This window comes from Zophobas morio, unplaced genomic scaffold (assembly GCF_036711695.1).
Source record: "Zophobas morio isolate AGI-343-1 ecotype UQ-CSIRO unplaced genomic scaffold, CSIRO_AGI_Zmor_V1 ptg000007l, whole genome shotgun sequence".
Taxonomy (NCBI): Eukaryota; Metazoa; Arthropoda; class Insecta; order Coleoptera; family Tenebrionidae; genus Zophobas; species Zophobas morio.
Genome location: NW_026972112.1, coordinates 12,869,261 through 12,894,045, shown reverse-complemented (window position 1 = coordinate 12,894,045; position 24,785 = coordinate 12,869,261). Strand labels below are relative to the sequence as shown.

Here is a 24,785-nt window from a genome sequence, read left to right as displayed (position 1 = left end):
AGTTATTAGTAACATAATTTTTAGACTTGATTGGTTTTTGGTTCTTACAAGATCTTGTTAAAACTGCGTCCCTCTCATTGTCAGCTGCTGTTATTTCCTTTCTTCTGTTGATATTAGTGATGCTAATATCAGTGGCATTTAAGGTGGCATCGAAGGGAAAATCGTTGCATAAGTAAGTATACTTTTTTTTTTATTTCTCGATAATACAAATAAAATTATTCCTACCGCTGACGCTTCAACAACAGTTTCTGCAACATTAGTGTATATGTATTATGTATTGTATTTGAACAGTTTAGTGCTAATATATATATCGAGCCCAGTAACTGGGTATCTGCATACCACTACAGTTTACATAAGTCTTCCACTCATGCGCTTTTTCCTGAAATGTGCTACAAATATAGCAATATTATTTAATAGACGCAGTTCCAAAAAGTGAACTAAAACTATGAATATATGAACTTTGTCCCAAGTTCCGTCTGCAGTTGCAGTAAGCAGCTCCAGGATCGCTCCATATGAAAACACCAAATTTGAATAAAAAAATACGCCAGATGATTTTTGATTTTGATTAAAAAAATTGCGGATGATCTTTTAGGTAACCACTATACCAAAAAGTCACTTATTTTTTTCGATACTTGACTTCTGACTGGCACTCTTTAGAAGTCTGAAGTTGTACCATTGCAAATTCTCCTATTGTGGGCTGTAACTTGGTTTTTTATGACACATATTGAAGTGATTAGATTTTATTTTACTGACTAAAAAAGCAGTGTAGTTTAAAAATAAGCATAAGCACCTTATATTATCTGAACAAGTCATCAATGGTGGGCTATTTAAATTTCGTTCTAATTTCCTGATTTTGATAATTTTTTGCTGGCTCATGCACCAACACCATTGAACTGAGACAGTTGATTTTTTTCGGATACTTAAATTGAAAATGTAACGAAAGTTTTAAGTTCTTGGATTATCATTTTCTAGAAAAAAATGCTTGAAATATGTAAACTTTCAAAAATAGCCAACTTACCCCCCGAAATCGTTATGTTGAGGAAAAAATGCAAGTTTAAAACTTTCAACCAGGGACGGATGGGCCGGTCGGGAATTCGGGAAAAATCCCGAAGGGCCCATCGAATTGGGCAAGTCTGGGCCGGTCAAATTGGTTAAATCCAAATTAACAGATTTGAAACACGCCTGCGAATAAGGATCGGAAATCGGAATGACTTATTTCTTGGAAATGAGTCGGTACAGGCAAAGCCTACTGTAAACTCAAGCCACAGTCAATGGTTTTAATGGCCGCGGTAGTAGTCCGGCCGATCTCGGATGCGCTAGCAGTTCAATAATGGGGTAGGAGAATATATCAACAGAAAAATATTTTTGCTTACGGAATCTTTCACCACATGCAATAAAAATGCATATTATAAATACTCGTAACGTCGAAACTCTAGTAACATATTATAAATTACATAAAAAATGTAGTTACACTGAGATGTTAAAAAGAATTAAAAGATATAAAGGTATTTATTTACATAAAAAAATAACATTTAACATAAAAAAATCTTGAAAATCTTTAATTTTATCTAATAGAATTAGTTCCTCTTCTGCTGCCTGCTGTCTCTTATTTATTTCTTGGTGTCTTTCCTCTGGCGCCTTCCGTTTTTTACTAATGCTTTTTGACATATACGCAGGTTGATTTTTAAAAATTGTGGGATAGGCATCGTCCGTTAAGTTTGGTCTGCTTCTAGATAGAGTAAGAACAGTGCCGTCATTTCGTTTAAATTTATCTTCCCGTATTATGAACTGTTCATCAAAATGATCAATACACACCACTGAAGATTTAGTGGGTATAAAATTATCTCGATGGATAGCTCTTAACCATAATTTTGTTCTTTCGGGTTGTTTTGGGAAAAAGAAAATTGTTTTACTGGTTTCCCCCTGAGATGTGTAATTACTTTTGCAACCAGGAACACAACAATGATACGGCATCTATTATGGAAATATTAAAATTGTTATATCAATTACCATTTTCTGATTATTACATTTACCGTAAATTTTTTTGAAGACTGCTACCTGCACTATTATACACTGTTCTGCACTGTTACACAATCTGAGAACAAGCGTTTTGCATCTGCATTTTTACATCTGGCGGAAACTGCAAACTGCATCTTTCGTAAAGTGTCGGACTACTGTTGTGACGTCACGCCCTTCGCTGAAGCAATGATTGTGGCTTGAGTTTATAGTAGGCTTTGGTACAGGCACAGTAATATATCTTCGACAGCGGTCAGCTCTTTTAAAATCGCATAAATTGCTCAAACCCTAACACGTGTTAAACACACCACCAACACTCCCCAGATCTCTGCTTCCCTTGTTTCTTCAGCAGTGTTCCATTCAAAATAGAGCTGACTACATCGCAATAATTACCACTGACAAATATTTTATTTTAAAGTGATCGCAGTATTCGCAGTTTACTAGTTCAGATCAAAAGTATACTTTACTTCAGTTTAAATATTAATTTACGTGTCGATTTGATATTAGTGACTATAGTGATTAATCAATTTAGGTAAATCCTTTCTCTAGTTTATTTTTCCGCCTATTTAGTATTTTTATTTATAGATAATATAGGTACAGTCCGCTCAAAAGTATTTATACAAACTTTGATCTTCAACTGCAAAATACGGGTAAATCACAACAACAAGCGGACTGACAAAAATAGACCTAATTTTAGTTCAATGGATAAAGGCAGCAACAAAACCAAAGCAAGGGGCGGCGCTGAAAAAGAAAGAGAGAGAAAAAAGCGAAGACTGATGGAAGAAGCAAAAACTTGTAGGACGTTAACAAGCATGTTCCTAAAAACACCAGCTTCCGAAAATGAAAAATACAATTTTCCTTCGACCTCTAAGATCTGCGATAATACAACCGCAGAACATCAAGAAGTTTCCAAACCTAAGATTTGGAAACTATCTAAGGTGGTCCCAGTTTTTAAGGGAGGGGATAAATCTAATGTGAGTAACTATAGGCCGATCTCTCTTCTTAGTAATTTTGCCAAAGTTTTTGAAATTGTCGTCCATTCCCGGTTAAATCAGTATATTAAAAATAAAATATCATTCAGTCAGCATGGATTTATAAGTGGAAGGTCCACAGTCACTAATTTGGTCACGTTAACGCAAAATATACGAGGTGTGTTGGATGGCAGGGGACAAATGGATGTGATTTTCTTAGATTTCAATAAAGCGTTCGACAAGCTGGATCATGACTTGCTAATCTTGAAGTTGGAGAAATTATATGGGTTTTCTCCAAAATTGATAAAAATGTTTACCTCCTATTTACAAGACAGATATCAGTTTGTTGACTATTTTGGATACAGATCGACCAATGTTTGGCAGAGCTCTGGTGTTCCTCAAGGCTCGGTTTTGGGGCCGCTGCTTTTTGCATTGTTCGTCGATGATATCACTAAAATTATCGGAGACAACTGCTTAGTATATGCTGATGACGTAAAGGTTTTTTCAAAAATCGGAAATATTGCCGATTCTATCAAATTACAGGAAGTTTTGGATAGAATTGTACTATGGTGTATAAATAATCGATTATTTTTAAATCCTGCTAAATCCAAAGTGATGTCTTTCACAAAAATTAAAAATGCAATGATTCATTGTTACACTATTTGCGGTCATGTAATAAATCGACCTGAATACATTAAAGATTTAGGAGTCACTTTGGACAGCCAGCTAAATTTTGTCAAACATGTTGAATTGGTGGTATCAGCGGCTTACAAAAGTTTGGGGTTTGTGGTCCGTAATACTAAGTGTTTTCGTAACTCAAGTACATTCATTAATTTATATTATGCATTTGTAAGATCGAAGCTTGAATATGCTAGTGTTGTGTGGAATCCATCATTTAAGTATTTAACTGAATCTATCGAAAAAGTTCAGAGACGGTTCTTGAAATATCTGGTGTTTCGGATTGATGGCATATATCCCATAAGAAACATTCCTCAAAAATTATTGTTGAGTAGATTTTCCATATTAAGTTTAGAGTGCCGAAGAATTATAAACTTAGTAATGTTTTTACATTCCCTAGTAAACAACAGATTGGATGCTCCAAGTTTACTTGAACAAGTGTGTTATTGGGCTCGACCACGTAGTTTGCGAGACAAAAGCATCTTTTATATAAAAAAATCAAGGACGAATATTTTGAAGTTCTCGCCTATATATATGATGCAAATGTATTTTGATAAGTTCAATGCCGATGTAAATATTGATATTCACGTGGTCAGTGGCCAAGTACTTAGAAAGCATCTAACAAATTATTTTTTAAACAAAAACGGCATTGATATTGGTAGTGGTGTCTGATCATCTTCTTGAGATTGAGATTGGTTTTCTACTGGTTAAAACATTAAATTTTTCAGCAGTTTACTACATATTTTTTTTTTTTTTACTCTCTGTTTAAATGAATAATTTATTTATGTTTTTTTTTTTTTGGTATTTCATGGTTTAAGCTTCGTAATTGGGTTGCGACCTGTGGAGCTTATATGATAATAATAATAATAATAATAATAATAATAATCAAGAAGCTAATGAGGCAGAACATGCTAAAATTATCAATTATATTCCTAGTGAATTGCGTTGTGAAAAAGATGAAAATGTGGCGGCAAAAGAGAACACTCCAACTGAGAATTATTCGGATGATTACGACTTTCTTAAAAGACCGGACGTTATGGAACTGAATATGTTTTTTAATCATCATCCTGTCATCCCAAAAAATCAAATAGGATTGCCTTTTAAAGTTGATAAGGCTTTTAAACGCGAAAATGGAACTAATAGAGTATGGTTGACCTACAGTTTCTCGAAAAAAGCTTTATTTTGTTCAGTTTGTTTAGCTTTTGAAAGCAAAGAAACAAGTAGCTTTAACTCTAACTGCGGCATGGTGGATTGGAAACATGTTTACCAGCGAATTGAAGAACACGAACGAACTATTCTACACGGGAAAAATTGTGATGGATATTTTATGCACCTGAAGAATAAAACTATAGACAAGTTATTATACAGTCAATATCTCCACAAGCGCAATCAGGAAGTGATCAACAATCGAAAAATATTAAGTACTATTATCAACGTCATTAAATTTATAGGCAAGACAGGCCTTTCTTATAGAGGAAATTTAAATGAGGCCCCATATTCATTAGAAAATGAAAATATTGACCATGGAAATTTTCTTGAAATAGTTTTATTAATATCCAAATATGACATAATTTTGAAAAAACATCTGGATGTAATCATCAAAGCCAGCAAAAGAGCTCATGAAAAAGGTAACACCCGAAGAACTGGAAATTTTTTAACATTCCTATCAAAGACTACAATAAATTCAATAATCTCTATTATAACTAAAATTATGAAAAAGAAAATGTCAGTGGAGATTTTAGAAGCCGAAATGTTTTCTGGTGAAATAGATTCTACGCAAGATATTTCCACAAAGGAGCAATGCTCGGTTGTTATAAGGTAAGATAGTGAAATTTTTATATATGTAGCATTAAACATTAACATTTTTGTATTTTTGCCAGATACGTTTACATGGGAAATATTATCGAACGATTATTTTCGCTAATTCGATGTACCGATACAACTGGAAAAGGTTTTGAGGCTCTTGTCTTAAATGTATTGGAAAGTAATGGCTTAAATCCTCAAAACTGTATTGCAAATTCGACAGACGGCGCGGCAAATATGCAGGGAGAATATAATGGTTTTTCTGCAAATATGCAAAACCTCAATTCAGACCATGTGCACATTTGGTGTTACAGTCACATTCTAAATCTAGTCCTGTGTGATATATTGAATGCAAATTTAAAAGCTGCTTCACTTTTTTCTTTATTAAACTCGATATCTTCTTTCTTTAAAGAATCTTATCAACGTATGAACATTTGGGAGTCTAATAATTCTACTGATTCAAAACAAAGAAAGATTCAAAGTATTGGTGCAACCCGTTGGTGGGCTAAGGAACTGGCGCTTAAGAAAATATTTGGAGATTTTAATAAACCGGAAAACAGTTTATATGTTGTTGTTATTGATACTTTGGAAAAAATTGAAAAAAATGATAAAATTAATCCTGACACCAGGGTTACAGCTAAAAATCATAAGGATAATTTATTGAAATACGAAAATATAATCACTGCGCAAATATTTTTAAAGATTTTTAGTATAACTGGTCCTCTGTCAAGATATCTGCAAACTAGAGGATTAGATCTTCTTAAATGTAACCACATGTTAGAGACGACTATCGAACAACTGAGGTCTATACAGAGAGATTTTATCTCTATCCAGGAGGCTACAAACACATTTTTACGTTGGGCTAAATTAGAGTTAGAGTCAAAAGACATAGATGCAGATATACAGGAACATTTCACTAACGTACGTCGAAGATACGAAAAAAAATTTTATGAAGAAAAATCAGTTGATGAGCAGCCACAATCTCCAGAAGAAAGATTTAAGATATCTACTTTTAACGTGTTAATGGACATTGCGGTTGAAGCCATGAATAATCGATTTTTAAACAATATGGATATATGTAAGGATATGGCAATATTAGATCCCAATAATTTTGAAGAAATTTGTAACAAAAAAAGTTTGCCAGACAACTGCATGAAGTACTTGTCCGCGAAAATAATAAAATATAATTCGACTGCAACTTCTTCCCAGTTTAAAGAGGAGCTTTTAAGTTTTGCCTCAAATTGGGAGAAATTAAAATTAACTTTGGAGGATACGTACAAGACAAATTACGATCTAGATCTACACAGTGGCGGCTGGTGACATTTTGAAATCGGGGAACACAATTTGATTGATGAGTTAAATATGAAGAAATTAACCAGGTTGTCATTACCAATTAATAGACGAAATTGTGTGACGGAAATAAATACAAAAATACATTCAATAAAAATAAAAAAGGATTTCTCCACATACCCTTTTGCCTTCGGTGTTCATGGCATCTAAAAGTTCATTTTGGACAGTTTTAGGCGTTCCTTTAAAAACCGTTGCTTGTTTCAAATGACCTAATAAAGTCGAATTCAGCCATAAAATCAATCAGACCTCGAAATATATCTGGATTTTGTGATTCCCTACTTTCGTCATGTCCACGTAAAGCAAATTCAAACACTCCACAAAATTTTATGCACATTATCAATCGGCGTAATATATGGCGATTTTTGTCGACCCTTGCGTTATGTGCCCGAATATTATTAATATAGGTAAGCGGTGTGTAGTTGTTTCCGAATGTCTCTATTACCGAGAAGATTATCCAAGAATATTTATCATACGTGTTCGCGCAGAAGGAAAATTAAAACCCGCAGTAGTAACCCAATCCTCCAGAGCACGATCGCAATGGGCTCACAAGCCAGTTGTATCAGGCGCATATCAAGCGGCCACGACGTGTACTTTCCATTGCACCGGTGTAAACAAAACATCTAAATTGGTCATGATTCGGTCCATTCGGTCTCTGTGCTCGGCTTTTATCAGCATTTCATCAGAAATAACATATCATATATCCAAGGCACTTTTTAGATGCAAGTGGAAGTAAGTTTTGATACATTTTATACAAGTGGAGCGAGATAAAAAAATTAGTTTTGATAATTATGACACAAATTTCCGGATAATTTTTTAAATATTGAAAATTACAATTTTGCTATGTCCAGTGTGTTTGTAGACGTTGTAATTTTGGGGGGGCACGTGCTCTTGTGCCCCCCGGCACCAGCCGCCCCTGGATCTACATATCATTGAGGACGACTATGATGATGAGGATGGTATCGATACTGTAAATTTACCTAATTCTTCCGCAATTACGGATGTTAAACTGAAAAAAAATATTTGCAAGAGTTGCAAAAACTGTGCAATATGTTGCTACACTGTTATTTTGAAATATAACATGTTCCAGGGGGCATATTGTGCACTTGCTACAGCGTATCAGTATCTCCTAACACTTCCAATAACTCAAGTGGAGTGTGAGAGATCGTTCTCGGTTCTGAAATATATTAAAAATAGATTAAGAAATAGATTAACAGATGACCGACTGGAATCTTTCGTCATCATGAATGTGGAAAAATCCATTTTAAATACAGTTGATAATGAAGAAGTCATTAACAGTCTTGCGGCAGAGAGTAGTTTGTTAAAAAAAGCTTTAATATATTAGATTACATAGTTGTTAGTTCGATTTTGCTAATTTTTTGTGAAATATAGGTTTTATTTTTTGTGAAATGCATTTTTTTTTTGTAAAGAGTGAATATCTTTTTCACATTACTCATGATTAATTGTGTCTGACAAATATCGGTTTCCTCCGCAACAAAAATAAAAAAATTACTTTTCAGTCTGGGCCGTACTTGTTATTTTCCCGGGCCGGAAGACTGTACCCCATCCGTCCCTGCTTTCAACACATGTAGTCCCTACATTCATACCAGTAGGTCTTGTTTTATTATTTTCGCCTCATTAAAAAGAGATAGGGGTATAATTTTTTAAAAGGTACTCTCAGGAGAAATTAAAAAAAAAGTTGTATGACACATCCGTGAATATTATCTGTATATACCTATACCTACGTAAGTTTCTAACAATAGGTATATTTAGAATTTGGAAGAATTTTTACGATCGTACTATTTATTAAAAATAAAGTAATATTTTGAAGATATTATACCAAAATTTGAAAACAATCATTTTATTTCGTGTAGTAAAACGTAAACAAAAAAGTGTAACTCCAATCATAAGGTTATTTGAAACGTTTATTGTACAAAGAAATTTATTTATTGTTACTTGACATATTTTTTACAATCTCGAAGTTGTCGGAGCTTGAATATCTCGTACTTTTAAAGTATGATGATTGATGAGAAAGAAGTACAAAATTGACGTAATGTAAGTCCTTGTATTCTTGATTGTAATTAAATTAATAAATTTTTCGGATAAATACGTTCCTGCACCTTCAACATCGGTTTTGAAACCAAAAAGAATCCAGACAGTCACTTTCAGTTACCAAACAGTAACCACGACTGTTTTACGATGGGTACCCTCAACCACGTGAATGGTAATCCTAATGATGGAGGAATTTTTTACTTTTCTGAATCCCTGATATACAAAAACCGTTTCATCTGCGATGCACTACCTGGTGTATAACACAGCGTGTATATTGTATTGCCTATATCCATAAACGCTATCTATGATTATGTTTTCATGTTAGATATGAATCACATCTCATTTGTGGTATTCCTTTTGTAAGTTTGTAATGTTAAATTTTTATCGCCTCCACAAGTGGCAATTTTCTATTACGAATGCGCCAGTGCTATTAGAAAAACGTGAGGTTAGGAACCCGATTTGACATTTCGTTTTGACATCAACACAGCTGACACCCCCAGCAATGTGTCTTCTACAAGAAGAAAGTTACACTATTTTATAAAAATAAATATTGTTGTCTGCAATAACCTGTCTGCGAAAAGATAATAAAGTCGTACGTATAAATATCAAGACAAATGATCTTAATACTTTTACCCAATTGACCTTATCAGCATAATTTTCTTTATTCCAGGAGATGAAAAAATGATGCCCATTAAAGATAATCAAGATGTTGCATGCTTTTTCGTCACAAAACACTCCTGGAAAGGAAAGTAAGTAGTTAGTAAATGAATTAAAGAAAGCAGTCTGAGTCTGCCATTCCAGGTATAAAAGAATATTTTCGGTGGGCACAATGGGGATCACTACCTATAACCCATCAACCCTGGAGGTGACGAATAGGTGGGCATACAGTGACTTTATTTCAGTACAGCCCCAGAAAGGGGCTGGGAATTCTTCTAGTGAGTTTATTATTACTATGAAAAAAGAGCGAAAGATAGATCATATGAAATTTTCAACGGAACACAGAGCACAACTGCTAACAGAAGCTCTTAAATTTAGGCATAGTTTTGCAGAAAAACCAAAGGAAATTCTAGTAAGTGAATTTAAATACGCTGATATGTATCTGTTGAAAAATACCAGCTTTATCTAAAGTATCCTATTACCTTGTTATTTATTTATAGCGTTATCATGCATATAAACATCATTGGTCAGATGTTCGGTTGCCCATAGTATTAGAAGTAACACCTTACTCACTCGATCAACTTGATCCAGCAACAAATCATGTATTAGCCAGTTACTGTTTTAAAGATTTCGAAGGAATTTGCACGATATCTGATTATCCAGGTAAATATTTTACTCACTTAAAAATTAAAAAATAAAACTTTTTTTACCCAGTAAATGAACCTTATCTATATTTTAATTTTATTTTATTATTTACTCAATTAAAAATAATTTTTATAATGGTATTTATATTTTCCACTTTTTAGAATTAACAAATATTTTTAAACCACATTTAAACACGTCATTTCAAGTAATAACAACTGTGGTTAAATGACGTAATGACTGAATCATTCAAGAAATAATTAATCAATTATTCTGTGATACATGTTTATGTAACTTTTATTAATTTGACCACTTTGGGTTCCTTAAATTTCCAGTCTATTAATTCCCAAATTAAATTAAAATTAAGAGACTAAACAGAATGTGTCCATATTATCTTTTTACAATTTAGCTACAAATACATAAAGGTCGCGACTTTTCAAGGAAAAATATGTGTAGAGTATATGTTGTATTTTGTGTTTTTAATATATTAATAATATTAAAATGTGGTAATTCCACCATTTCCGATTCTATTTTTGGTGATTTTCTTCTTTCTAACCGCATCTAACATCCGCATCGCATGTTTATTTACCTGTACTTTAACAGTATACACATATATTTATTTTAACATACAAGGATATCAAAATAAAATTCCCAAAATTCAATTTTATAATTTTTCAAAGAAATTTGTTCCCCTGTACTTCAGTTTCTGTCTAAAAGACATTAGAACAATTTTTTTGGTTTGTTACACGCTCTTATAAAAGATTAAAAATTTTAAATTACTCCAACGGCAGATATATTTTTTGTAATCTGTAACACAATGTCCGTTATATCGTAAAAAATGTAAATTATCCTCTTAACGGAAAATTAATCAGCACAAAATAACGTAATTAAAATTCTAATTTAACGTACATATTTAAATTTTTTAAACTTTATAATTCACAAAAAGACAGGAAAACAACGGGGCTGGTGCTTTTTAAATAATAAAATGAGGTAATGAATTGTTTATATGAACCAAAAATTCAAACAATTTGGAGTTCGTTTGGCTGAAAGTCCTATCGAAACGTTTTAAATGAATACGATGTCGAGTCTACATAGTGATAATAATTTACCAAGATTCAAAGATTTTAAACATTGTATTGAAGATACGTACACATACAAAATAATTCAGTCACATGAGGATAGCATAATTAAATAATGTTCAAGTATAAAACCAAGAAGTATTGACATTTATTGATAAAATTCTTTTGCATCACATACACACATTAACTACTAAATAATAATAAGTTACGTTATTTTTGACATGTTTTATAACTTCACCATAGCATGTTCGGGTGATAAATGTGTGAGAAAAAATATGCAAATAATGTAAAAAACGATACATTTATTTGCTTCGTTCTATACTATCTAACAGCTGCTTCATGTGGAAATCTATTTTTAAGAAGTATATTTATGTATGTAGAAATTACTTCACTACTTACAATATCCGATTCCTTTTAACATTAAAAATCGATACCGGCAACGCAATAACACTTTTGATTCTATTTTTACACACTAATCACCTTGTCGTTAAACTTAACTTACGGCTTACAGATATCTCAACTAATAGGGGAGCATGGGAAAGAAATCGGACAGTGTCTTTGTAGTTTAACACTTAGAATTACAGACTTTATTTTATCACTGTTTGATATGAATTATGGCCATCATTACCTACAGAACGTGCGTAATGTGTAGCAAACTTAATCGGCACCGTAAAGAAAGGAATCGTTTTGACACCCGGCGCGCTATAATAATACAATGTTTATCCCCCCAGATAATGCCAACGTGGTTGACAAATATTTTATGTGTTTTCGATGTTGTGGGGATAACCGTTATATAACCGTAACAGAAGATGGACAAGAGTTATATTTCAAAATATCATTTTTTAAATAAGATTTTGGAGTTATTATTTTTATAACGGTAGCTCCATTATCCCCTAAGAGAAAAGTTGTTGCTACATATTACTAGACAATACTGTTTGGCAGAATTTTTAATTATATATTTTTTTTAATCTTAGTGTATTATTTTTATTACTTCGTTTTGTTTCCTCACTTTGGAATTCTTATTTTCGCAAAAATTAATTATTGCTGTAATGTGCATTTTTGTAAATTTTAGGAGCATTTGTGATAGTTTACGGAGGTTTTGGTAGATTGCACTTATTTCAAGCTGTTGATTTTGAAGAAATTAAAATCAAAATGCTTGAGAGTGCAAGTCAAAATCTAGGTCTTACAATAAAAGTTCTTAGTACTCCTATTACCTTAGAAGATTTTCAGCTTCAAAGGTTTGGTAAATACAGGTAAATTCTTTAGTAATTTCTTTTATGTTACAAATATATTATCATATTCGTTAACAGTGACGATGAACATCTCACTTCTGTATCTGAATTTCCTGTATATAAAGTACATAAATCTAGACACCCAGAGCCAGTCAGAAGAACCCTATGTTTGTCCGAAACTTGCCTCCTAGAAAGGGATCCACAGACATATAGTATATGCACACTTCGACCTTTAAGTGACATTTTCGCGCTAATACGTGACAGTAACAACCCCCAATTATTTAATATTGAATACATAAATGGTCTTGTAAGAACATACAACGCAACTGACAGGTAAATGCAATAATTGTCTTGCTACACAAATAACACAGATGTTACCATTTCGTAGAGATTCTCTTTTGGCATCACTCTTAGATGGTGTCAGAGCGTCTGGTAACCGCGATGTACATGTTATAATGGTGCCGACGGAAAGAGGTCTTCGTTTAGGACCCCTTCACTTGCCGGTAGAAGAAGAGGCCGAAAGTATCCATGTTAAATTTCTACAAAATCCTCCTCCTAAACGATCATTCTTTGAATGTGTTCGAAGATTTAACGCAAATGTCCCTTATAGCGGACTTTTATATAGTGTTACTCAAGATGTAATTTATACCATAAAATGTTACAAACCATTTTTAACATAATAATTTCAGGGTATTTTTTCGGAAAATAAGGAAAAATTAATTACGGGTGCCCTTCAAGCTCTTGTTCAAAAAGAGGGAGATCAAAGAACAATTTCATCTGTGGAACTTGAAGCTCAGTTTCACGCCTTACGAAGATTAGTCGCAAGTAAAGTTGGATATGCTGCGTTTACTACATTGCCAGGGTATGACAATCTTGACACCAGCAACAGCATTGGATATCATATCCGTAAATGTAGTTTCAGAGAAGCCATCGGTCATAAAGTTGTTTCTGCTTTAAAAAGAAATGACTTTGGTTTAACCCATGCAGCTATCGACATGATTTGTGCTTTGATGCATCCAATGCATGATGACTATGATCTTCGACAAGAACAATTAAATAAATCATCTTTATTACAAACTAAAGTTTTTTTGGAAAATTTATTAAACATGTGGACGACTCACATAGTAAGTATCCGTCTCACTTGCTTAAACGTTAAAAAGCTGGTGGTATCCATAATTAAAACATACTTCCTGCGTTAAAAAAAATCGCCTTTTTTTTAATGAAAAGACAAAACTAAATTTGCATCATATGCAAAAAAAAATTACTTATTTTTAGGGTTTAAAAAGTTTTTTCTCTTGAAACAAGTAATCGTATCGTCGCATTTGATACTACTACTAAACTAATTTTTATACGTAAGCAATATGTAAATAGCAGCTTTTTTGAAATTTGAAATTTTTATGCAGTTTTGTCAGATCTCGGCCTTTTTCTTTATGAACCTAGTTTTCTTTTTTTATATCATTCAGATCGTGAAAACTATTCACGTGTTCGGATGTTTTTGTCTATTTGCATTATTGAATTTTTCTTTCACGCATTATAAACACCCTGAATTTATTACGTGCAAACACTTTTTCGAAGGAACGTTAACTTTAATATACATAATTTAGCTAGTTTATATGTCGATAATTATTATTAAATAACTTATGCAAAAACTTATTAGGTTTTAAGTAATTTAAAGAAATGAGCTGTAGTTGTTAATTTCGTAATAGCGTCAGTTGATCAGCGGACTTCTTTCTAATATCGTGTGCTTGTTTATAATGAAACAAGTTAAAGCATTAAATTTTGTTCCAAAAGTTTTATAAAGTTTTGCATTTGTTATTTTACGGTAAGTGCCTAATTAATTATTCAAATTATGCAAATTTAGTCAATTTAAAATTATATTGCTCTCTACTGCAAATAAACACATCACCTTGCTTCGAAAGATCTGCGTAAAAATTATTTACTGGAATTAATTATAAATGTCTCGACAAAAATATACGTTTCCGGTGCCGGTGCGTTAGAGCGAAGAGAGTTACTGCGCTGTGTCCGGCAACACAATGTCCGGTGTATATTGGCGTAATCATTAATAATTTAATGTAGCCCCCTGAACTTTTGGATTGACAGATTTTACTACGTTTTTAAACATTTTTACATTATTATTTTTAATTTGCATTTTTGGAATTTGTACTTTTTAACACATTGAACAGAATTTTATCGATATAGATTTTATTTCATTTATAATTGATTGAAAAAGCTTAAAAATTAACTCGAAGTATTAATAATTACTAATTTATTAGCAAAAAACAAAAATAAAGTTAATCCCAAAAATCAAAAATGGATTTATTTAGACTGAACATGAAAAATAAAATATCGTATGTCGCACTAAATAATGAAACCTTTCATGTTAATTATATATCGTAGTTTATTAGAAATACACCTTTTTCAGGCCCAGGGCACTGGAGCCCTCATAGTTTCAGCAATGCTTGATGTTTTGACATTTGCACTTTGTGTTCCTTATAGTGAAACAACGGATGGTAAACAGTTTGACATACTTTTGGAAATGGTTTCGGATCGTGGTAGAATGTTATTTCGACTCTTTCAGGTGATATACAAAATTGTATTGTAAGCTTCGGGGTCAATATGTGAAATTACAGCACCCGTCAATGGCAATCGTAAAAGGTGCTGGCTTAGTAATGCGAGCTTTAATTGAAGAGGGGGAAGGCGAAGTTGCAGCGAAAATGCAAAATTTAGCGTTAGCTGAAGGTGCATTACCTCGTCATCTTCTAGCTGCTTTATACACTCAGGGTTCCGATGGAAGACTACTTACCCATCGACAATTATCGAGGCATCTAGTTGGACTGTGGGTAACAGGAAATCCGACGGCTATGGGACTACTAAAGCGAATAATGGTAACTGGTTGTAACGTGCGTTAGAAAAAAACTAAAATTTGGCTGTTGTAGCCAACTGGTTTGATATCATTCTTAGATTCTGAAGACAAAGTTCCTGAGCATGCCCTAGAGCAAGAACTATTAAATCATAGAGACAATTTAAAGATAGCACAAGACCATGCCAATAAGTCGAAGAAAAACCCTAACTGGGCGGCTGTCGAAAGACAACTGAAAAACGTCGAGAAGCGAGTTGAACATTATACAAATCTTGCACTTCAACATTGGGGTGCTCGTGTTGGGATTACCATTGAGCGGAAAGAAAAAATTAAAGAAAGACCTATAGTGTTGAGAAAACGTCGAGAAAGAATTAAGGCTGAAGCAAACTGGATTTTATTTTACTGGAAATTCTCTCAAGATCATGCTCTACCCAATTTAATTTGGAATCATAAGGTATTGCTATTTAGTATCACGTTTAAAATTTTATTTGCCAAGTTTTAGACCAGGGAAGAATTAAGAAGTGCCTTAGACAATGAAGTGAGAATGTTTGCCTCTGATCGCGAATTAGCTGGTTCAGCTCTAGTAGCTTGGAATCACCACGAATTTGAACTGCACTATCAGTGTCTTGCAGACGAAGTTAAAATTGGTGACTATTATCTAAGATTGTTGTTAGAAATGGATGACCATAATGACGATTCTCCTATCAGACGGTCCTATGAATTTTTCAATGATTTGTATCATAGGTTTTTGTTAACAAATAAGGTAGAAATGAAGTGCATGTGCCTTCAGGCTATGTCTATTGTATATGGAAGATACTTTGAAGACATAGGTCCATTCAGTGACACTAAATATATCATCGGAATGTTAGAAAGAGTAAGTGCTCAATTTTCTTTTAATTTGTAATTAATGTGGGTGCATTTAGTGCGTTGATAGAATGGAACGTGATAGACTAGTTATGTTCGTAAGCAAATTAATTTTGCATCATCGGAACGTGAGAGACATTTTAGAATCAGGAGGAGTTCGCATTTTGGTTGACCTAATGACCTTAGCACATCTGCATATTTCAAGGGCTGTGATTCCTACTCAAACCAATGTAATTGAAGCTGGACCAGGTATGCATCTCGTTCAAGAAAAGGAGTGGTATTATAATACTGAAGAGACAGGTCGAAACGGTCCTGTTAGCTTCGTAGAGGTTAGAAGTTTTCACTGTCAATATTTCATACTTGTTGACCATAATCTTGTAGATGAAAGACTTATTTAAGAAAAATGTGATAAATCATCGAACCAGATGTTGGGCTATGGGTTTAGATAGCTGGAAAACTGTGTCCCAACTACCTCAATTGAAATGGTGTTTAATTGCGAAAGGATCGCCAGTACTGAATGAGAGCGAATTGACCACATATATCTTGAATATTTTAATACGAATGTGCGAATATTACCCCAGCAGAGATGCAGACGACGCAATAATTAGACCATTGCCTAAAGTAAAACGTCTGCTTTCTGACGCCACCAGCTTGTCACATATCGTGCAACTTTTACTGACTTTCGACCCTATACTTGTGGAAAAAGTAGCCACTTTGCTTTGCGAGATTATGCGAGATAATCCGGAGATGTCAAAGGTGTACTTAACTGGAGTCTTTTATTTCATCTTGATGTATACAGGAAGCAATGTTTTGCCAATAGCTCGATTTTTGCAACTGACTCACATGAAGCAGGCGTTCAAGTCCGACGAGGTATATTCTATTTTTATTGATTTGTGATTTGTTCCATTTTTATTTTTTTAGGCAACATCGGACATAATGCAGAGGAGTATTTTAGGACAATTGCTACCAGAAGCTATGGTCAATTATCTGGAAAATCACGGCTCGGAAAAATTTGCACAAATATTCCTTGGCGAATTTGACACCCCTGAAGCAATCTGGAGCTCAGAAATGAGGTTTCACTGATTTTTGTGTTGTTGTTTTTTTTTTCACTATACTTTTTTTTTTGTAGGAGAATGTTAATTGAAAAGATTGCTGGACATATAGCAGACTTTACACCAAGACTACGTAGTCATACCATGGCACGATATCACTATATTCCTATTCCCGCTGTTCGATACCCGCAACTGGAAAGGGAACTGTTTTGCAATATCTTCTACTTGCGACATCTTTGTGATAATCATAAGTTTCCTGATTGGCCTATCCCGGATCCTGTAAGCGCAAAATAATATTAATGTTTTGTTTTTACCGTGTTAATTTAAAATTTTTATAGGTGAAACTTCTGAAAGATGTACTAGATGCCTGGAAGTCTGAAGTGGAGAAAAAACCACCAGCCATGACGGTCGAAGAAGCATATAAGAGTTTAGGGTTGAATGGATCTTTTCATGAAGAGGCTGCTGTTCGTAAAGCTTATTATAAATTAGCCCAACAGTTTCATCCAGATAAAAACCCAGAAGGCAGGGTGAGTGTTAAATTATTGTTACGATGCGGGCGAATAAAATCGGCGTATGTAAAAACTCAACAATTTATTTCTTAATAACTCGAATTGGCACGATTAACTATTGCAACGATTATGTACAGAAATTATTCCGGCGAATTTCACTCGACGCTCTTGACTCAACTAGCTGAATGAATAATGACAGATTTCGAACGCCGCTTCTAGGTTTCTTGTAAACCCCGCAATTGAGACTTCTGGTAGCCGGTTCCAGACGTGTCTTTATGCGAATGCCGTGTTCGCGTTCGATGAGTCATCACTCATCACCGGCGTGCGCATTATATTGCGCACCTGTGAAATACTTGAAAAAAAAAACACAGAATGATTCACAATGAACTCTTAAAAATTTAAGTGATTTTTAAAATTCTGTAAAATTAATAACTGCGTCAGACCGACGCGAATGTTTATTTACAAGTTTTGAGGTCGTAGTTAAAAATTTTGTAGACGCTTTTGAACAAACACACTCGTTGTTAATAAAGCTCGGAATTATATGCAGAAAAAAAAACATGTAAATATGGGCATATATATGAAGAGAAATTTGGCCTTATATGCAAAAAAATGCTAAAATATGCAAAAAAAATACTTTTTTTTTTTTACACATTAATATTTAATTTATATAATTTCTTACAACACTTATAATTTAGGTAATACATATTTGGAGTTAAACTACACATTTACAAATTAAAACCAACTATGTCGGTATATTCTATTACTCTGTTAACTAGTTACTCTCTTCAAAAATATTATTATTTACATGTATTATAATATGTTTTTATAGATTTTCCATTTTAAATGAATGTCATCGATCACTTAAAGTATGTTTATACACGGAAAAACTACGTCCTACGACACAATTTAAGGGTTTATATTTACCTCATCTGAAAACTGCCCATCTAAAACTTTTGCCACATTACTTAGTCTAGTAAAACCCCCATTGTTAATAAGGATTTCTCTAGTAAAACCCCCATTGTTACTAAGGATTTCGTCTAATTTTTTGAGACTGTTTGCGCAATAGGACCTTGTGCTTTATTGACATATTTTTTGAATTTTCTATTAGATGTACGGATTCATTTAAGGATACTTTTTGTTTTTCTAATTTTATTAATGTCACACCAATTAATTCGTAGTTGTTATTTATGAAACTTAAGTTCTGATTTAATTTAGGACTATTTAAAATCAATAATTGCAAAAAAATTGTTAAATATGTAGAATATGCAAAAATATGCATTTTGCATATTATCCGAGCCTTAGTTACTACGTACGTCGGCTACCACCTCGTTAGCAAAGTTCATACTCTTGATTGTGAATAGTGGAATTTACTTACTTATTATAACTATGAGAGGTTTTTTTTTTTAATATAACTGAAGTACTGTTTGCACTCCACAATTGTAACATACACTTCGACCAACTGAATAAGACATATAACCTTCATTATAGTGTATATTTTTTATTTTTCATAGTTGTCTAATACTATATGACTCATTTTCACCACAGGAACGTTTTGAACAAGTGAATAAAGCCTACGAATTTCTATGTAGTAGAAGTAGTTGGACCACCGATGGTCCAAATCCTCACAACATTGTTTTGGTGTTGCAAACCCAGAGTATCCTATTCCACCGTTACTCGGAAGGTAACATTAAAAATTTTTTATAACACAGGCCTACAAATTCCTTTTAGTATTACAACCATATAAATACGCCGGTTATCCGCAACTAATCAAAACAATTAGGATGGAAACTGCCGATGAACAATTATTTTCAAAAAGCGCTCCATTACTTGCAGCCGCAAGTGAGTTGGCATATCATACCGTGCACTGTTCAGCTCTAAACGCCGAAGAACTTCGAAGAGAAAACGGTTTAGAAGTATGTGTTTAATATTATAAATCCATTTTTTGACACAATCAAATCACAGGTGCTGCTGGAAGCCTACACCAGATGTGTAAATGTTCTAAGCAAATCTTCGAAACCAACCGACACGGCTGTTTTGGTTTGTACTCATATAACCAAATGCTTTAGTGTTGCTGCTCAATTCCAAGGTTGCCGGGAACGAATGATTGACTTGAAGCAACTTGTAAAAGATCTGTGCCGAATCCTATACTTCAAAGTAATTGGTGAAGTGAGTTTGTATGTTCCTCTGCTAACTTTTGATGTTCATTGCAGCATCTTACCAAACTTTGTTCTGTGGCTACAGAATGCGTCAGCGCTTTATCAATCGATTCTATACTTCAGTTGGAATTAATCAAGTCGGGTGCATTGTGGCATCTTTTGCTCTTTATGTTCAATTATGATTTCACACTCGATGAAGGCGGTGTCGAACGTAGCGAAGACGCTAATCAACAAGAAGTTAGTAACCGATTAGCTAAAGAAGCTGTAAAGGCTTGTGGGGCACTTGGTGGTTATTTTGTAGCAGAGGACGCTCCTCCCCCTAATAATTTGACGAGAAACATACTGGAATCACTTCTTACCAATTTCTTAGCCAATCAACTAGGAGGAGAGAATCCCGAAGAGGTGAGTAGTACTTAAAGTAAGATAGTATGAATTTGTGTAGAGAAAATGAATATAAAAGCAACACGGAATAATAATTTATTTCAGATTTTGAAAACCCTAAACAGCAATAGCGAAACACCATACTTGGTTTGGGACAACGGTACAAGAGCAGAACTTACAGATTTTCTAGAGACTCAACGCAGTGGTAGAGAAGATTTAGATTTTGGTGCTTTGCCAGAATTCACGTATTCTGCACATACTGGTGAACTACGAATAGGTGGAATTTTCGTTAGAATATACAATCAACAACCAACGTATCCAATTCAGGTAATTGGGAGTAATATTACGATATATGTGACATATTTTTTATTAATTTTGTTTTAGAATCCTAAAATGTTTGCCACAGAACTTCTAACTTTCCTATCGGAACAATCAGAGCATCTTTTCAATTTGGTAAATATAGCATATTCAGTCACCATAGAAGATAGGCTGAAACACTCTGTGATGGCTCTGGAAGCTTTAACAAATGTGATAAGAAACAATACGTCTGTCGAAATGCAGAGTATAGGACACTTCCGTTTATTATTTAGTTTACTTAACGTAACTCACAGTCCAATACAAAAAGGTGCACTGAACGTAATATCAGTAGTGACCAGAAATAACGAGTGCATCAATGACATCGCCGCCACTGAAGTTCTCGGCTCTTTGTTATTGGTGTTGTATACTATACAAGACTCACAACCTCAGATATTGGACACACTTTACGCTTTAATGTCAACAACAAAAATTGTTAAAGAGGCCCTGAGCAAAGGTGCTGTTATCTACCTTCTGGATCTTTTCTGCAATTCTACCAATTCGCAAGTACGGCTAACGTGCGCAGAATTATTAGCGCGAATGAGCTCTGATAAACTAGTGGGGCCTAAAGTGAGACTATGCTTGGGAACTTTTTTGCCACCAATTTTCGCAGACGCGATGAGAGACAGTCCTGAAGCGTCTGTTAATATGTTCGAATCGGCACATGAACATCCCGAATTAATATGGGACCAAGAAGCGAAAGACCGGGTTTGTACGTCTGTCGCTCGCTTGAGAAGAGAGTAAGTGTTTTATGTCCAACTTAAGTAGGGTTTTTAAAACTGATTTGTAGACATCAGACTGTCCAAAGCACTAATCCTGCAGCGCTATGGAAAATACCGGATGCCAATGGTCTTACGAATTTTGCAACGCCAAATGAATTTATTGTGGGAGGGGTTTATCTCCGTATTTTTATCGCCAATCCTGCCTGGACTCTTAGAAAACCAAAAGAATTTCTTTCAGAACTGTTGGAAACATGTTTAACTCTTATGACCAAAGATAAACCCAATGTGAGTATTTCAGATACTTCATTAATACGTGTTTAGACTTGCGACCACCTTTCCGAAAAATTAGAAATCATACACATGTTAACTTTCTGATTCTTCTGTCTTGTATTTCAGCGCCCAAGTACTTTCGTTATGTGTGTGCACATTCAAATTTATCTTAACTTATAAATGTAACCAATGTATTTTCCAGACTGAACTTCTAGAAATGGGAACCACCGCTCTCTGTTCTTTATTACAAGCACAACCGGCTTTATTAGACCTCATTCCTTCTATGGGCCATATTCCACGATTGTGTAGACAGATGGGTGCAAACATCCGACAAACTATTGTACCCAAGTCGGCGATACTTATTTTAAATGCATTATCAAGTAGCAGTGTATGTACCCTTCAACTGAGCTTTACGTATGCGCTAATTTGTAATTTTTTAGATTTGTGTTGCGGCAATAGCACAAACCGAATGTATGCATCCGTTAAAGCAAGCGATGCAAGTACGGAAAGACATGGTCGCTGTTGCGTGTGAAGCTCTTCACCGTTTGTTTTCAAACAACCAAGATCAATTAGTCAAACAAGCTCTAGACGTGGAGTTTGTTCAGTTCCTTTTAACCTTGTTGGAAGGACGACTGGATATCATTGACAACCCGGCTATGACAAAAGCTCAAATTGTGAAAGCGTTGAAATCAATGAGTCGTAGTTTGCTCTATGGTGAACGGGTTGTCAGTATATTGGAAAAAAGTCCCATTTGGGCCGAATATAAAGACCAAAAACACGATTTGTTTATTTCGAGTGCTCCAGTTGCTGGTTATCTGACAGGTATTGTTTATTTACCGCCGATGTTTTTTCTCCTAATACCAATCCACTATTCCAGCAGGAACACCAACTGCAGCAGGTTATTTAACGCAAGGTTCAAGTGCCAAAGTAGCATTGCAGCCACCACCAGTTGATAAAGAAGATACCGCCTTAAAACCAGATGGTCTCTAATCTGTACACTGTTAAAATACAGCGTGATATTTATGACACTTGTGCTACAAGTGGATTGAGTATTGTGTAAATACATTCCTAAATTTACAAGCAATAGACTTAACATTTGATAAACTTAGTGTAATTTTATGTAAAATTACATTGTAAAAATTGTAAATGTTTAGGTATAACGTTAAGTACTTTGTATGCTTTATTAAGGTTATTATTTATGCTTAACAAAAATATATATTTTCTATCATAGAAGTGTGTTTACTGTGCCTCCGCGGTAGACATAGTCTGGAACCTCGGGAGCGGATGCCGTTCTCTGGTGGATCCGCACAAGATTGTGCTTTGGCAATTGCTAAGGATGAACTTGGCGTGTAAAAAATCTTAAACAATGACGACCATAAATAAATCAGGTATGGAGCTAAAATTGTCGCAAGACCGGGTCTGTACTTGGGTGTCACACATTTGGGAATGAAGGAGTCGGTAGACTGGATATAAATAACTTCTATGATTTGACTGTGGGTGTTGGACAGTCATTGACAATGAATATTTGCGCTAAAATCGACATCTCGCCAGGAATCGTTTTACTTCGAGCTTAAAAATTTCAATTTCTGCCTAACTCAGACTTTTTCGTCGATTGTAATAGTCCTGAACAAGCAAGGACGCAATTTCAAGATTGAAATTCAACCACTTGCTCGCTCAATCGTAAAAGAGTTTCAATAGTCTGGCCTCATAAATCATCCCTCGCATGGTCCTACCATTCTACACGCATTCACAGAAACATGTCGAAGCGTGGCTAATGTGTCATTCATGTCTTTCGTGTCAGATCCGTACTTAAAATTTTAATGGGCAAATAGGCATTCTATGCTATAAAAATTCAGCCCATAAACCAATCTTATCCAATGCGCCAGATTGTCTTATTATGTGATGCATTGAGTTTTTTTAAGTTTAAAATCAGCCTTATTTTGAAACCAAGTCGTGAACTCTATGCCCGACATGTAATGAAAATGTTATTTCTGTTTACAGATAACCACAACATAACCGTTAACTCACACATGAGACATGTGGAGAATTGGTGCTTACCGTACCTAGTGCTACCTGACGTGCAATTGATAATAAGTGTTTTAGCTGAATCATAAATTCATCTCCCAAATTGATGCCATATGTTTTATTTACAAAGTAATTTTTTTCGTTGTTTAGGCTCTCTTCAAGATTAATCTAAAGATCTAATTTCATATCAAAACTTCCCGCCTTTAATTGACCTTGAAAAAGTTTGAAAGACAGCGAAAAAATCAAATTTGGCCTTGGCTGTGATCGTCTAACAAATGGGAACCTACGTTGTGTTTTTTTTTTGAAAAGTGGCGGGAAGACGTTTTTTCATACAAGTGCATACATTGCGTGTGAGTCGAGAGCGCAGGAAATAATAGAATTAACCGCGCGTGTTAGAGACACCTCAGTGACGTTGGCTACCATTGATTGTCGTTAAACAAAGGCTTCCTCCCATTTTATTAAGTACCAAACCAACTAATTTAAACCTAGCTCTTACCACGTGTTTACACTCACACAAGCACATTCAGACTGACGCTACGCCATGCAGCCTCTGTCTAAAAGCCAACCCTCTAACTAAAAACCCCTAGCGCTAAATTGTCCGGCTACCAAGCAAGCGTTTCCGTGCACCAGGTTGCCTATGTTTAACGATTTTTTTTTATGGAATTTTTTTCTCTTTCAAATTCAAATTATTCAAATATGATTTCGCGCTGCTGTTAATTAATTTCAGCGCGAAAATTTTGATTTAAATTCAGTCACCAGAATACAAATTTTTGTATAATGGCGTTTATATTAACATGCTGCAGAATTTATCCCAGACATTTCTCAAATAAGTTTGTAAGTCGCCTCTTGAACACTATTCCACCACAATGTGATCTAATTAGCCTTTTTATTTTCTTTAATCGAACGATGAAATCCAGAACGAAGTTTTCTGAATTGAGGCAGGTATTTATTTTAAACTAGCTGATCCTGTGAACTTCGTTTCACCTACAATTTAATTTTGAATCTGCAAAACTGAATGCGTTGAAATCTTGCAGATGTTTTAAACATATGATAAGCATCATAAATTTTTATTCAAAATATATTTACTTTATTCCCTCCAAAAAATTGATGGCGTC

At 34.3% G+C, this 24,785-nt stretch overlaps 1 protein-coding gene across 2 annotated transcripts; it reads left to right on the top strand.

Moving 5' to 3' along the window:
- The first annotated feature begins 9,197 nt into the window (after positions 1–9,197).
- LOC135124652 (dnaJ homolog subfamily C member 13) lies at positions 9,198–22,878 on the top strand. Of its 2 annotated transcripts, none has more exons than XM_064049882.1 (28): positions 9,198–9,459; positions 9,538–9,616; positions 9,669–9,936; positions 10,025–10,187; positions 12,318–12,498; positions 12,556–12,810; positions 12,866–13,115; positions 13,167–13,339; positions 13,394–13,601; positions 14,900–15,055; positions 15,108–15,362; positions 15,414–15,791; positions 15,840–16,211; positions 16,261–16,530; positions 16,583–17,071; positions 17,123–17,274; positions 17,331–17,532; positions 17,592–17,780; positions 19,308–19,443; positions 19,491–19,675; positions 19,725–19,916; positions 19,973–20,320; positions 20,405–20,626; positions 20,684–21,393; positions 21,444–21,660; positions 21,848–22,033; positions 22,086–22,467; positions 22,526–22,878. In XM_064049882.1, the coding sequence occupies exons 2-28, from the start codon at positions 9,549–9,551 to the stop codon at positions 22,633–22,635; spliced, it is 6,717 nt and encodes a 2,238-aa protein (XP_063905952.1). In that variant the 5' UTR covers positions 9,198–9,459; positions 9,538–9,548; the 3' UTR covers positions 22,636–22,878. The 2 variants fall into 2 exon arrangements, with proteins under 2 accessions (XP_063905952.1, XP_063905951.1); XM_064049881.1 differs by having other exon boundaries at positions 22,523–22,878.
- Positions 22,879–24,785: the final 1,907 nt, after the last annotated feature.